The sequence below is a fragment of the Camelina sativa genome, chromosome 19 (assembly GCF_030686135.1).
Source record: "Camelina sativa cultivar CO46 ecotype springtype chromosome 19, ASM3068613v1".
In the NCBI taxonomy this organism is placed as follows: domain Eukaryota; kingdom Viridiplantae; phylum Streptophyta; class Magnoliopsida; order Brassicales; family Brassicaceae; genus Camelina; species Camelina sativa.
Genome location: NC_141898.1, coordinates 22,937,126 through 22,951,744, shown reverse-complemented (window position 1 = coordinate 22,951,744; position 14,619 = coordinate 22,937,126). Strand labels below are relative to the sequence as shown.

The 14,619-nt window shown below is 40.4% G+C and overlaps 2 protein-coding genes and 1 pseudogene across 2 annotated transcripts; 2 read left to right on the top strand and 1 right to left on the bottom strand.

Moving 5' to 3' along the window:
* Nucleotides 1–161: 161 nt before the first annotated feature.
* On the top strand, nucleotides 162–1,086 carry LOC104767013 (uncharacterized). Its single transcript, XM_010491023.2, has one exon. The coding sequence runs from the start codon at nucleotides 211–213 to the stop codon at nucleotides 1,000–1,002; it is 792 nt and encodes a 263-aa protein (XP_010489325.2). The 5' UTR covers nucleotides 162–210; the 3' UTR covers nucleotides 1,003–1,086.
* Nucleotides 1,087–2,280: 1,194 nt separating this feature from the next.
* On the top strand, nucleotides 2,281–3,203 carry LOC104767012 (uncharacterized). Its single transcript, XM_010491022.3, has one exon. It carries the CDS (start codon nucleotides 2,346–2,348, stop codon nucleotides 3,138–3,140), a length of 795 nt encoding a protein of 264 aa, XP_010489324.2. The 5' UTR covers nucleotides 2,281–2,345; the 3' UTR covers nucleotides 3,141–3,203.
* A 7,514-nt stretch (nucleotides 3,204–10,717) lies between these two features.
* On the bottom strand, nucleotides 10,718–11,597 carry LOC104768130 (uncharacterized; annotated as a pseudogene).
* Between the last annotated feature and the right edge of the window lie 3,022 nt (nucleotides 11,598–14,619).

Genomic DNA, 14,619 nt, shown 5'->3' with positions numbered 1-14,619 from the left:
CTTTTATATTATATGAGATGCCTCTTGTCACCTAGTAAAAGGTGTATCGCACAAACATCTTATTAATGATATGAATATTTTACGCACCAAAAGATTCCTCTTCTTTCTCTTCCCTTGTGGTGTATATATATGTAAGGCTGGTGAGGCAATGAGAAGGCAGAAGAAGCATCTTAAACTCTCTCAACAACAAAAATCTAAACATAAACAAAAATGGCTGTCTCTTTCCATGTTCGCTCTAACAGTTTCCCCTCAAGACCTCACCTACAAGCTGCTCATGTTGATGAGCAGTTGGCCCGTTTGAGATCTTCTGAGGAAGCCTCAACATCTTCCAGCTATTCTATCTGCAAAAGACTTGACAACCTTCAGGATTTATATGAGTCTCTTGACAAGCTTATTCGCCTACCCGCTACCCAACAGTCTCTAGCTCAAGAGCAGAACAAGAAAGCCGTCGAGCAGCTTCTTGATGGATCCCTTAGGATCTTGGATGTGTGCAACATTTCCAAGGAAGCTTTGTCACAGATGAAAGAAGGTCTCATGGAAATCCAATCCATTCTACGAAGAAAGCGCGGATATCTATCAGGAGAGATCAAGAAATACTTAACCACAAGAAAATCTCTTAAGAAGTCATTCCAGAAAGTACAAAAGTCTTTGAAGGTTACACACGCCGAAGACAACAACGATGAAACTTTGGCGGTCTTTGGGGAAGCAGAAGCTATTACAGTTTCTTTGTTTGATTCTCTCTTCAGCTACATTTCTGGAACAAAGACTTGTAGCAAATGGTCAGTCGTCTCAAAGCTAATGAACAAGAAGAAAGCTACATGTGAAGCGCAAGAAAACGAATTCACAAAGGTTGATTCTGAATTTCAATCCGAAAAGACCTTGAAGATGGAAGATGTTCAGAACCTAGAGTCATGCATTCAAGATCTTGAAGATGGACTTGAATCACTTTCAAAGTCTTTAATTAAATATAGAGTCTCATTCCTTAACATCTTAGGCCACTAATGAGTGCCTACAATATTTTTGTATAGAAAGTTAATGTAAAAGTGATCTCAAAAACAACAAATACAACTAACCAGTTCTTTGTTACATCTCTTTATCTTTCTCCCTTATGAAAGAACCAAATCTATCTCAATCTTGTTACAAAAAACTCATAAGAGTTTTCTAACGGTGAAAACATTTTTTTAACGGCCCTGAAGAAGTAAACATGTGCTTGCTTGACTTATCATGTGGCATATTTGAATCTTTACACGTTTGTTCGAAATTTAAAAAAGATCTACAAAATTTTTATTAGGTGGATGTGTACTCACATGCCATGATCTACGGATATGGATCTTGCCCCTACTTCATCTATATATCACAGTTGTCTTTCCTTTGATTAGTATAATTATATGATTGAATGCAAGCGTGTGCGATACTGGAAACAGGTTATATAGCACACGGAGAAACTTATAAATATTCACAAAAAAATTTCTAAGGGAGGAGGACGCAAAACCAAGCTGGAATTGACAGAAGCTATTGAACAGTGCTCGTGTAGTTAGACATTTTGTAAGATAATAACACTTACATTATCGTATGCACAGATAATGATATTATTTAATTTCTTGAAGACAACCTCCACACGATTTGTTTCACATGCCATTATCTAGGGATAGAGGTCTTGCTTCGCACTCCACATAATCACCCTTATTATCACAGTTGGTTCTAACATATGAAGATTTTAATGTAATTAACACAATGCAAGCGTGTAACATTATGTCAAATTACATTTTTATATGAAGATATCATTTTTTTTTCTTACATAATATTAGACCACAGAACACGACAAAAAACAACTTTTCTTGAATAAGTCTATCAAGGACTAAAATGAACGAATCTGGTTTATTGATGTTATCATGTAATGTTGTAACTTACATTATGTTCTATTTACAGTTTTTCCTTGACTATTTATTTTGGGTTGCATCTATGTTTACATTTTCGAAGTAACAAACATTATTGTAAGTTCACAGGACATATAAAAGGGTTACGTTCAATAGCAGACAAGCCAGCTCTATTTGTAAAATATTCGCTCGTGCAATGGAACTCAACTCAGTGCATTAAGTAAATGGAGAATTGAGCTGTGCGGATGGTTGGAGAGAGACAGAGAACTGATATGGCGGAGATCTTGGTCCATTATTTTTATTTTCATATTTGATTTGTTTACCCACCAAGAGATTCGTCTAGCCTCTCTTTCCTGATGGTGTATATATGTATTGACAAGAGAAACATGGAGAAGGCAACACAAACATCTTAAGGCTCTCTCAACACATTCTTCTTGATCAATAACATATAGCCTAAGATTAATAAAAATGGCTGTATCCTTCCATGTTCGCTCTAACAGTTACCCCTCGATACCTCACTCACAAGCGGCTCATGTCGATGAGCAGTTGGCCCGATTAAGATCTTCTGAGGAAGCCTCAACATCTTCAAGCTCTTCTATCTGTCAAAGATTTGACAACCTTCAAGAACTACACGAGTCTCTTGACAAGCTTATCCGCCTACCCGTTACACAACACGCTCTAGTTCAAGAGCAGAACGAGAAAACCGTTGAGAAGCTTCTTGATGGAACTCTCAGGATCTTGGATGTGTGCAACATTTCCAAGGATGCTTTGTCACAGATGAAAGAAAGTCTTATGGACATCCAATCGATTCTAAGAAGAAAGCGCGGAGATCTATCAGGAGAAGTCAAGAAATACTTAGCTTCAAGAAAGTCCTTCAAGAAGACTTTCCAAAAACTACAAAAGTCTCTCAAGGTTTCACAAGCCGAAGACAACAACAACAACAAATCTTTGGCTGTATTCGGAGAAGCAGAAGCTATTACAATTGCTCTTTTTGATTCTCTCTTTAGCTACATGTCTGGATCAAAGACTTGTAGCAAATGGTCAGCCGTCTCAAAGATAATGAACAAGAAGAAAATTACAGGTGAAGCGGAAGCAAACGAATTCACGAAGGTTGACTCCGAATTCCAATCCGAGAAGACTTTGAAAATGGAGGATGTTCATATCCTAGAGTCATGCATTCAAGATTTTGAAGATGGACTTGAATCATTATCTAAGTCTTTAATTAAATACAGAGTGTCAATTCTCAACAGCTTTGGCCATTAGAGCCTAAAGATTTTGTACATATCAGAAAAGTTAATAGAAACAAATTCAAGTCTCAATTCCAAACGCATTTTTTTTATTTATCTTTGACTCTTTTAACATCAACGAACAAGTTCATCCTATAAACAATACATCAGAAAATTCTCTAATTATATCTTGAACCTCTAAAGTTCACAGGTTAAACATGGTAACAAAAAAATTACGTCAACAACTTCAATCCACCTAAATGACGCTGTATGGACTCATTATTGGTGAAGTTTTTCGAATTTCACACGTTCTTTGCAATAATAACTCTGTTCATGTCGGTATGGTGGGAAACATTTGAAGTAATTCAAGAAACCATAATTAAGAGAGATGAAACTTCAAAGTCTCCGTGAGGTTTCTCACATGTCATATTATTTGTATAATATCCTTGAGAAAGTTGTTAAATATGAAACAATGTTTTCTTTAAACTCTGTGTGCATAAGGTTTAACTTTTTATATGCAATGTTTAAAGTGCCGACGTGGACTTACTTTAATGTATACACTAAACATGTATTTGTGTTTCCCACCATTCATCTTCACATGTCGGCCTTCCATCGATAACTAATTACTTATTTTTATGCTGAATCATTTCCATTGTCTCCCATTATAAGGAATGTGTGTATCGTATATATCAAACCAGAGTGGCTACAAGCATATATATAGTATACAGAGAGAAGCTAAGGTTAATGTATTTACAAAGACATCCTTTAACTTATACACTTCTTCTCTTGGACTCTAATACGCCCCCTCAAAATGGAGGAAGTTTGGTGACACCAATCTTGAGACAAGCACTTTCGAATTGCGTTCTGAACAGAGGTTTGGTGAGAGTATCAGCGAGCTGATCATGAGTTGAGACATGGGAGACACCAAGCTTGTTGGTTTGGATCTGATCCCGAACAAAATGGTAGTCGATGGCTATATGATTCATGCGAGAATAGAAGACAGGATTTGCACACAGGTACGTAGCTCCAATATTATCACAGTAAATTACCGGAGGAGCCGGAAGTCGAATGCGTAACTCAGTGAGGAGAGAACTTAGCCAGCGGACTTCAGCAGCAGTGTTGGCCACAGCCCGGTACGCAGCTTCGGTGGAGGAACGAGCCACACCCTTCTGCTTCTTCGAAGACCAAGAAATGGGATCGCGACCATTGTATATAAGATATCCATTTGTAGACACATAATCATCAGTATCACCTGCCTAATCCGCATCAGAATAACCATGGAGAAGGATAGGTGAATTTGCATGAAGATAGATACCATGTGTAGATGTGCCCACAAGATAACGAAGAACCCATTTTACCACTTGCCAATGATCAATAGTAGGGCGATATATGAATTGAGAGAGTCGATTGACAGCATAAGAAATGTCAGGACGCGTGAAGGATAGATATTGCAGGCTACCAACGACTGAACGATACTGTGAAGCGTCTTCAAGAGGCGTACCCGATGTCAGAGTGAGTTTCGGAGATGCTAGTAATGGTGTGGACACCGGTTTCGCTTGATGCATATTATTCTTGTGAAGGAGATCCATGATGTACTTGTGTTGCATGAGGTGGAGACCGTGGGACGTCCATGAAACCTCGATACCAAGGAAGTAATGCAGATCAGTAGAATCTTTGATGGAGAATCGTTGAGAGAAAGAGGTCAGGACAACGTCAATAACGGAGCTGTTATTACCGGTAACGATAATATCATCAGCATACACAAGGACGTAAGTGATATCGGAGCCAGAACCGTGGATAAAGAGAGACACATCAGCAAGAGAATTAGTGAAGCCAGTGTCAAGTAAGTGTTGTTTAAGAGCCATGTACCATGCACGCGGAGCTTGCTTCAATCCATAGATAGGTTTGCGGAGACGGAAGACATGATGAGGTTTATCCTTGTCAACAAAGCCTGGAGGTTGAGACATGTAAACTTCTTCAGTGAGATCACCCTGCAGAAAAGCGTTATTGACGTCTAGTTGTTTGAGTTGCCAGGACTTTTTCACTGCAACATCAAGAACAAGGCGAAGTGTGGTGGATTTAATAACGAGACTGAAGGTCTCTGCATAGTCTTGACCATATTGCTGATGAAACCCCTTGGCGACCAAGCGCGCTTTGTAACGATCAAGGACACCATTGGCAAGAAACTTTGTAGTAAACACCCACTTACAGCCAACAATATTTGGTGAGCATTAGGAGGAACCAAGTCCCAAGTATGATTGACATTTAAAGCATCATATTCACGTGAGCAATCAGGGCTCCAATTGACGTTAAGAGAGAGTTTGGTTTGTGGTTTGGTGATATTGTTTTTGGAACGGGTTTTCATTTTGTGGGTATTTTGTGGTGGCTCAACATTTGTATTTTGGACATGTGGTTGTACGGGATAAGCTTGGTGATATGTATATATTTTACACTCTTTCATCATGCATTTGTTATTCATTTTGGTCTCTTAACTCATTGTTTTGCATTGTTTTTAGTCACTTTTGCATAATATGCATATCTAGGTAGTCTTTGTATTGGTCTTGCATACATCTTGCATATTGGAGTTATTTCAGGTGTTTAGGAGATGTCCAGACTGTTGGAACTGAATGGAGGTTGAGACATGCGGCTCGACCAAGCATGCCCGGAATGGACGTCATGTGACTCGACCGACATGCGACTTGGACGCGCTCCCAGGAAGAAGCACCAGCATCCCACTCGATCCATCATGCCTGGAATGGATGTCATCAACGCTCGAGCCATGCTCCAACATCCACACTCAAGCCACGCTCCAACATCAACGCTCAAGCCACGCTCGAGCCACCACTCGAGCCACCATTCGAGCCACCAGTCTAGGGATTCAGATTTTTACGTCTTCATCAAAGTTGTAGGGAACTGAGTTATCTTTCCAATGACGTTTATTTCAAGCCAATCGGAGATGTTCCTAAAGAGTTATCATCGTTTTAGTGGATGCATATACACCCAGCTCGAGCCAACCTCCCCTCACCTCCGCCGAACTCACACGCTCGAGCCACTCTCGTCGCTTCCGCCAAACTCACCAATCGAGCCACTCTCCTCGCTTCCTCCGAACTCACCAATCGAGCCACTCTCACCCAAGCATTCGATCCACGCAGTTTAGAACGCATCACCCGAGCTATTCTGAGGTCACCAGTCGGGAACGCATCACCCGAGCCATTCTCAGGTCACCAGTCGGGAACACATCACTCGAGCCATTCTCGAATCACCAATCGAGCCACTGGTTGCACACGGACAAAATCGCGCATGTTAGGAAGACGCTCCGTCCGACACGCTTCAGGAGACTCCCGAACCGACGCTCTATCTTGTCGTTTTAAGTTTTAGGGATTTACATGTTTTTACTATAAATAAGTTTTGTTAAGCCTTGGCAGAGGATATCTTATCTTTTATCTCGTTTTCTTTTCTAAGGTTTGACCTAGCCACCAAAAAACGCTCTGAGACTTGTAATCCGACATCTCCGAGTTTATTCAATTTTTGCACTTGATTTCTTTTACAAAGTTGTTCTTCTCATTTCTATCTATCTACTATGCTTTGTTCAATGTTTTCTGGATTTGTATCTTTGGTGATGATTTTCGGATCCGAGTAGTGTTAAGATTCTTGGGGATGGGATAGACTAGGTGGAGGATCTTAGGATGTAGGGTGTTTAAACTTTGATTTGTATGATTCCCTTCTGGACTAGTGTTAGAATTACTAGTTTCCCTCTGATCAATTGGAACTAGGTTCGAGACATTTCCACACCCAAAAAGTGTTTGATGAAATGTTTGACCAACTAGTGCCAGAGACTTACGTTCCTAGCCTAAGAGATTAGTTGTCTAGGATGTTTGTTGACGTGAATGAACTTGTTTATAATGCCTGCTCGACCATGTTTCTCTAGCGAGAGCTAGGTATGGAAGTGGTTGAGTCTGAGTAGCTTTTGCCAAGAGATTGGATTAGCTAAGTTGTGATGTTCATTGTTTAGGGATAGTTTGCTTGTCGTATGTTAAACACTCTGTAGACTAGGATACTCCACCGACATCAATTACTCCCATCCTTAGGACTTTTATATTCTTGATTGATATTACATTCCTGAGACTGTTTTGTTTCTTCATGCTTAGAATCGTTTTCGTTTTTACTTTTGTTTACTTCTTGCCATACATTTTCGTTTCTAGTTCTGTAGTCAATTTCCGTTTTGCATTTTCATCATTCTAGGATTGTTAGATAAAAACACTCTCTTTGAATTGGCTTGACTTGTGAAATCCTGATTGCATCTTGAGCGATAGTAAAGTTTCCCAACTGGATTGACACCTTAAGTATTACAACTGCATAAGGTTAATTGAACCTGCTAGGATAGACATACAAAAATCCTAGTATCACTTGGCGTGGTGGGGGATTATTTTGTGGTTGGAGCTGAGTTGTGGGTCGCAACTCATTCTGAGGTAGAGCAGTAGGCTCGTGAGGAAGAGGTGATGGCTGAGACGTGGGTCACATCTAATTTTCTGGTGGAGCAGTAGGCTCTGAATCAGAGGAAGAAGAAGAAGCAGGTGAGTTAGAGGACGATACCTGAGGTGACGACGAGGTGGAGGGGTGAAGGTCCGAGTCCAAGGGTCCCAAAGTCATAGGTGCGGAGGTCGGTGACGAGGTCGGGTTGGCGGTGTTGTTTGGCTGTCCTAGTTGTTGTTGGTCTTGTTGCATTTGGGTCGCTGGCCGAGGACGTCGGTGATACGTAAATCAAATATCACGTGTGTCGGTAGGTGGAGTGGTAGATGGAGCTGGCGGAGGTGTAGGAGGCGGAAATGATGGAGTTACAGGAGGAAGAGAGACCAAAGGTGGTGACGAACCCGTAGGTGTGACAACAGTATCGGTGGTGGTTGTAGATTGATGGAGATCTCAAAAAGGGAAAACATCCTCAATAAATTGAACATGGCGGGAGGTATACACACGACCGGTGGGTGGATGGAAGCAGTAATATGCACTTTGTGTGATGGAGTATCTAAGAAACACACAACGTTGAGAGCGATCATCAAGCTTTTGTTGCGTATAAGGTCGTAACCAAGGGAAGCATAGGCAGCCAAAAACTCTTAACTTCTCATAGTGTGGAAACATGTTAAAGAGTTTTTGAAATGGAGACGTCATCAAGAGCACCGGAGTGGGCATCCGGTTTATTAAGAACATTGCGGTCGCAAAAGCATACGACCAATACTCCTTAGGAACAGAAGCCGTGGACATAAGTGTCATACCGATTTCAACAATGTGGCGATGCTTCCTCTCTGATAAGCCGTTGTGTTCTGGTGTGTGGGGTGGTGATGTGAGATGAGAGATGCCGTGTGTGGAGAGGAAGCTCTGTAGTGCTATGAACTCGCCCCCAATGTCTGTAAATAATGTACCAATGCGTGTTTGGAAATGATTCTCAACAAGTGCTGAATAAGTGACAAAAATGTCTTTGACATCAGATTTTCTTTTAAGAGGATATAGCCATGTGTATCTAGTAAAATGATCAATACGAACAAGATAGTATTTGTAGTTTTGGTGAGAAAGAATGGGAGAAGTCCAAACATCGGAGAAAATATATTGTAGGGGACGAGTGGAGGTAATGGTCGTTTGAGTGAAAGGAAGTTTGTGTGTTTTATTAATAAGACATTCAGAACAAGATAAATGTTTTTGAGAAGAGGTAGCAACAGGAAGTGAAAAAGAGGAAACAATTGCATTTAAAATGGTAGAGGAGGGATGGCCGAGTAGGAAGTGCCAAGAGACAAAGTTTGGTCGTGGACCAGCAGCAGACAACAACACAACAGCAGAAGAACTCGTCATCGGCCATTGATACAGCTCATTAGCAGTCCGATCTTGGAGTAATGGGACCTCCGTACTGAGATCCTTCCCCTGAAAGAATGCAGGAAAAAAATGCACAGAGACTTAATTAACATTGCACAAACGGTAGACAGAGATTAAATTCTTGTGTATATTAGGAACACAAAGGATTTTATCTAATTTTAAGGTTCGAGTTTGAGTTGGAAGAAGCGCTAAACCCGTATGAATGATTGGCATGTTGAGCCATCAGCTATGGTGAGATCATCACCACCATTGTACGGTTGATGAATGGTAAGATTGTTGAGATCAGAGGTGATGTGGTGGGTTGCACCACTATCCAAGATCGCTGGAGTGGACATGTTAGCCACCATGTTTGTGCGTGGTTGCCAAGAAGTGAATGGGCTGGTGGAGCGTGACGGAGCAGACGCTTGAACGGTGTGGAGTTGTGGACAGCGGCGAGCACTGTGTCCCTGTGTGTGACAGATCTGACACTTGCCAAGATATGGCCGGAAGAAGCGATTATTATTGTTGTTGTTGTTGCCTTGCCAATTGTTGTTGTTGTTGAAGCGAGAGGTGGATTGTGACGAACAGTGGTTGGTGCGAGTGTTGTAGGTGTTGTTGTTGTTGTAATCACCGCGACGCTGGTGCTGAGCAACATTGGCAGAGACCGGGAAAGGGGTTATTGTGGCAGCAGCTCAGAGTGTGACTTCACGATTGCGGAGGCGTTCATGAACTTCAGTGATGGTGGGAGGAGAGTCTTTATTCTCAATCTGATCAACGACCGGCTTGTAGTCATCAGGAAGACCAGCAAGGATTTTCTGAATTTGATCTTCATGATCCATCGGTTTTCCAAGTATAGCGAGTTCATCAAAGCGAACAGTGAGCCCACGTACATATTCAGCAACAGATTTGTTACCTTTGGTCCAAGTTTTGATCTGATCCTTGATTTGTTTGAAGTGGTTGCGACTAGGTTTGGCGAATGTATCCGCAAGAGTAGTCCATGCTTCAGCAGTAGTGGTAGCACGAGACATCAATGGTTGAACAGAGGTCGTTATAGCACCCAAGAGAGCGCTATAGAAAAGACGGTCTTGACGTTCCCAAAACGTGAAATCAGGATTTGGTTTCGTTGTGGCGTTCGTCGTGACAGTGGTAGGAGGTGGTGGGAGAGAACCATCAAGATAACCAGAGAGCTCATAGCCATCAATTAAGGCATGGATCTGTAGACTCCACATGAGATAGTTGGTGTCGTGAAGCTTGGTAACATTGGATGTGTTAACATTAAAAAGAGTGTTTGTGTTGGTGAAGATAACTTCACCAGTCGAAGGAGAGGTATTGTCAGAGGTCGACATGGAGGTGACGGAGAGCAGCGAAATTAGAAAAAATTTAGGGTTGATCGAAGCTGTGATACCATATAAAGAATGTATGTATCATATATATCAAAACAGAATGGCTACAAGCATATATATAGTAAACAGAAAGAACCTAGGGTTAATGTATTTACAAAGAGATCCTTTAAATTATACACTTCTTCTCTTGTACTCTAATACCCACCACTTAGACATGAACAGAGCTATAATTGTTGTAAACGTGTGAATTTGAGAGATGCTTGTAGTATTATAGTGAGGAATTTTGGCGCTGTAATTTGGTTGGTTTAAAGTTAAAACTGTAAATTTTTGGGAGGATTCAATAGTAAATGGTAGAAGTCTTGATTAGGTGACTTCTTGTTTTCTTAATTCAAGACTGAACTTCTTCTTTGATGAGAATATAATCAAATTAAGAAACGCAAAAATCATATGAGAAATATTGATGTATTTAACCTTTTGGTTATATATGTACAAAATTTATAGGCATCAGTGGCCTAAGATGTTAAGAATTGAGACTCTATATTTGATCATCAACTTGGATAGAGATTCAAGTCCATCTTCAAAATCTTGAATGCATGATTCTAGGATCTGAACATCATCCATCTTCAATGTCTTCTCAGACTGGAATTTGGAATCAACTCTTGTGAATTCATTTACTTGCGGCGTCTCAGATGAGTGACCATTTGTCACAAGTCTTTGATCCAGACATGTAGCAGAATAGAGAATCAAAAAGAGCCATTGTAACAGCTTCTGCTTCTCCAAATATGGCAAGAGATTTGTCATTGCATTCTTGGTCTTGTTTGATTTTCAAACTCTTGAGGACCTTTTGGAATGACTTCTTTAGGGATCTTCTTGAGGCTAAGTATTTCTTGACCTCTCCCGATAGATCTGCATGCTTTCTTCGTAGAATGGATTGGATCTCCATGAGACCTTCTTTCATCTGCGACAATGCATTCTTGGAAATGTTACTCGACAACTTTCTTATTCTGCTCTTGAGCTAAAGCCTGTTGGGTAACTGGTAGGCGGATAAGCTTGTCAAGAGACTCATGTAACTCTTCAATGTTGTCAAGTCTTTGACAGATAGAAGAGCTAGAAGATGTTGAGGCTTCCTCAGACGATCTCAAACGAGACAACTGCTCATCGACATGAGCAGCTTGTGGATGAAGGCTAGAAGGGAAACTGTTAGAACGAACACGGAAGGATGGTGCCATTTTTTCTTGATCTTAAGTTTTTTTTTGTTAATATCTTAAGTTCTTTGTTGTTGATTAAAGAGAAGATGTTGAGAGCTAAGATGTTTGTTCTGCCTTCTCATTGCCTCTCCGGTAATTACTTATATACATCATCATGAAAGAGAGAAATGAGGAATCTCTTGTTGCATATAAAGTTATTATATTGAACATCAATGTCTGTGCAATGTTCCCCCTCTCACACGTCATTGCCTATATGCAATAAAGATATGACCCAGCAGATCTGATAAAAAGAATGTGCAAAGTCGACTTTGCAACGCGTTGGCATAGTTTATGGAAAACCCACCAGCGTGGCTTGTCTTAATGTGAAGAGATGATAACATCACTATTCTTACATATATGAGCTCTCCATGATGCATAATAATTAACTGATAAACCACTACGGCAAAATACTCGGATCTTGTTCTTGTCTGCCTTCTACACAACAGTCACTTTTCGTTATACGGTGACTGTAGAATTCTAGATAAAACAAAAAAATAAAGACACCTTGAGGTTATAAAATGCCATGTGCTTCTGTAATATAAATTTAATAGTATCCAAAGAAACAAATGTGAGCTAACTAGTCTGTTGTCTTCATAAATGTTATCACAAGCACAATCAGAGCCGGCCCAAGACACAAACTGATGAAGCACCAGCTTGCGACTGCAAATTATATAGCCTAAATTCGGCCTTATTTTACGTAAAATTCGGTTAGCCTAGCGGTATAAGTAGTGGAAGATGGACTGAGAAGTCACGAGTTCGACTCTCAAATCTCATTTAATTTTTTGTGTTTTCATTAATTTTTTTTTTTAACAGGCTTAAAAATGTTTTTGGGCTTGTGGCCTCATAATTATGTGCGACGGCTCTGAGCACAATATATCTCCAATCTTGTTCGTAGATGTTGGACATGAGTTATGCATGCCCCTTATATATTAGGAGGTCCTAACCAGAGATCCATAAGCTTAAAAGGCTTTTGCTAATTTCCAGAGGAGACAAAATGAAACTGTAGGGAAAAGGCTTCCTATAAATACCCAAAGACACTGTTGGAAATAGGATTCGGATCAGAGGTTATTACACCACAAATAGAGAAAATCGCTGCCTAGCCCTAAATCGTTGCGCTTCCCCCCCCCCCCTCCCCCCTGTTTTTTTTTTATTTGTGTTTCGTAAGTAAACCCCTACCGTTTCTAAATTAGTCATTGTTGGCCAGAACATTAACAGACCTGAATCAACGGTGCAAACCCAACGAAACCCTAGTAACATTATGTAACACCCAAAAACAAACCTAACTCAGTTTTTTTCTCCACAATTAAACCACAACCAAGCATAGCCCTGGGCATTTTATCCAGACCCGAATCCCAAACTCGAACCCGACCTGAAGTAGATGGTTCGGTTCGAGTTCGGGTATTGTATAAAACCCGATCGGGTTTAGTACCTCTGAGGTTCGGATATCCGATCGAATTCGGGTATTATCCAAACCCGAATGACCACCAGAACTAACCCGAATTAAATGTAAAAATATGCATAATAGGAGATTTGAACCTATAACCTTGAGCATTTAAGGGTGCATCACATTTTGCCATCTTAGTTTCTCTATTCTAAAATGAAATGTTAAATATTTAAATATATACAAGTTTTCTAAAATTAATTTTTTTTTTTTCATAGTTTGATTGAGTTCGCCTATACCCGAATTACTCGAACCCGAACAGGTAATACCCGAACCCAACCCGAAAGTATAAAAAACCCGAACAGGGTTCTATATGTCTAAACCCGAAAACCCGAACCCGATCGAGTTCGGGTACCCGAATGCCCAGGGCTAACCAAGCAGCGGTCATACATGCAACATCTATTTTTGTGCCACCTTCAAAGAGCAGGAACGAACCGATCTCATTCATCGTTAACAACTTAACATTGAGCAAAACTGATAGTTTCTACAAGTTTTTCTGGAAATAAAACTCTCCCTCGCTGGTTAATCAACTCAGAGATCAATGACTTTGAACCTCACAACATGCAAAACAGAGAACCAAACAGAGGAAAAATAGATATGGCTTTCTGCTTCTCCCTAACGCAGCCAAAGATGTGTTGTTCTTTCAGGAACCTAAACTGATATGATCCTCCCAAGGATTCGGCACTTTCGAGTTGGTTGATAGAGACACCTTGATTCTAAAGACGAAGAAGCCTCAAGAATAAGGATGGTGGAACGAATGGTCGCACAAGAGTTGCGGAAAGACTCTTGATATACCGGTTTGATCTTTCAGCCTCACACCAAAAAGATCGGATCTCTCAGCCTCGCACCAAGGAGATCGGGGTTTTGACTATCGGAATCACACCAAGTAGTCGGTTTTGATTGTTGGAATCACACCAAGCAATCGGTTTTGTTCACAAAGAACAGAAGAGAATCACTCTCAAAAAGAAAAGGTTTTGATAAAAAGTTGGATTGTTTATTATTTCTTTACTCTTACATGAGTTTATATAAGATAAGAAAACTTGGTAACAAAGCCAAGTATTATTCTTGAAACTAAAAACAATAAAGATAGATAGTTGAATGAAGATTCAACTTTTGAATTTTGTCTTCCCAAGGTTTCCTTCCCAAGGTGAGTTGAACTCCATTTTTCGTCACTTCTCTTTGACCACAAAATAAAGTGATTATTTTGGGCTTTCTTGGACTTGAATTAGGCTCAAACTGGGCTGGACTTGATAGGTATCATCCCCAAAATAATTTCCCATGCTCTCTTTTGCCATAAGTTCTTGTATTAGCCCATTAAGTACCTCCTTGATCTTTTTAACTCTCTTTGACTCCTTGATCCAATTTGCTGATGAGAAACAGCATGGGCTGTATCATTTCTTCATCTTGGGCTTAGTAGAAAACAACTCCTGGTTGCCAAACATAATTCTGGAAGCTCTTAAACCAACTGGACCTGAAACTCATCAAGTTAAGAAATAGATCCACCTCCTTTGGCAAATGGGAAGTAACTCTGTGGTTTGTTGGCCAAATCTTGTGTTCTTGAACTTGTTGGAAATATAAGAGATCCATTGAGATCCTCCAGTTGATTTCGTGTCCAAACTGATTCTGAGTTGGTCTGTGTAACAC

What these genes read in the sequence shown, in the direction of transcription:
- LOC104767013 (XM_010491023.2), top strand. Translation starts at nt 211, where the DNA reads ATGGCTGTCTCTTTCCATGTTCGCTCTAACAGTTTCCCCTCAAGACCT.
- LOC104767012 (XM_010491022.3), top strand. Translation starts at nt 2,346, where the DNA reads ATGGCTGTATCCTTCCATGTTCGCTCTAACAGTTACCCCTCGATACCT.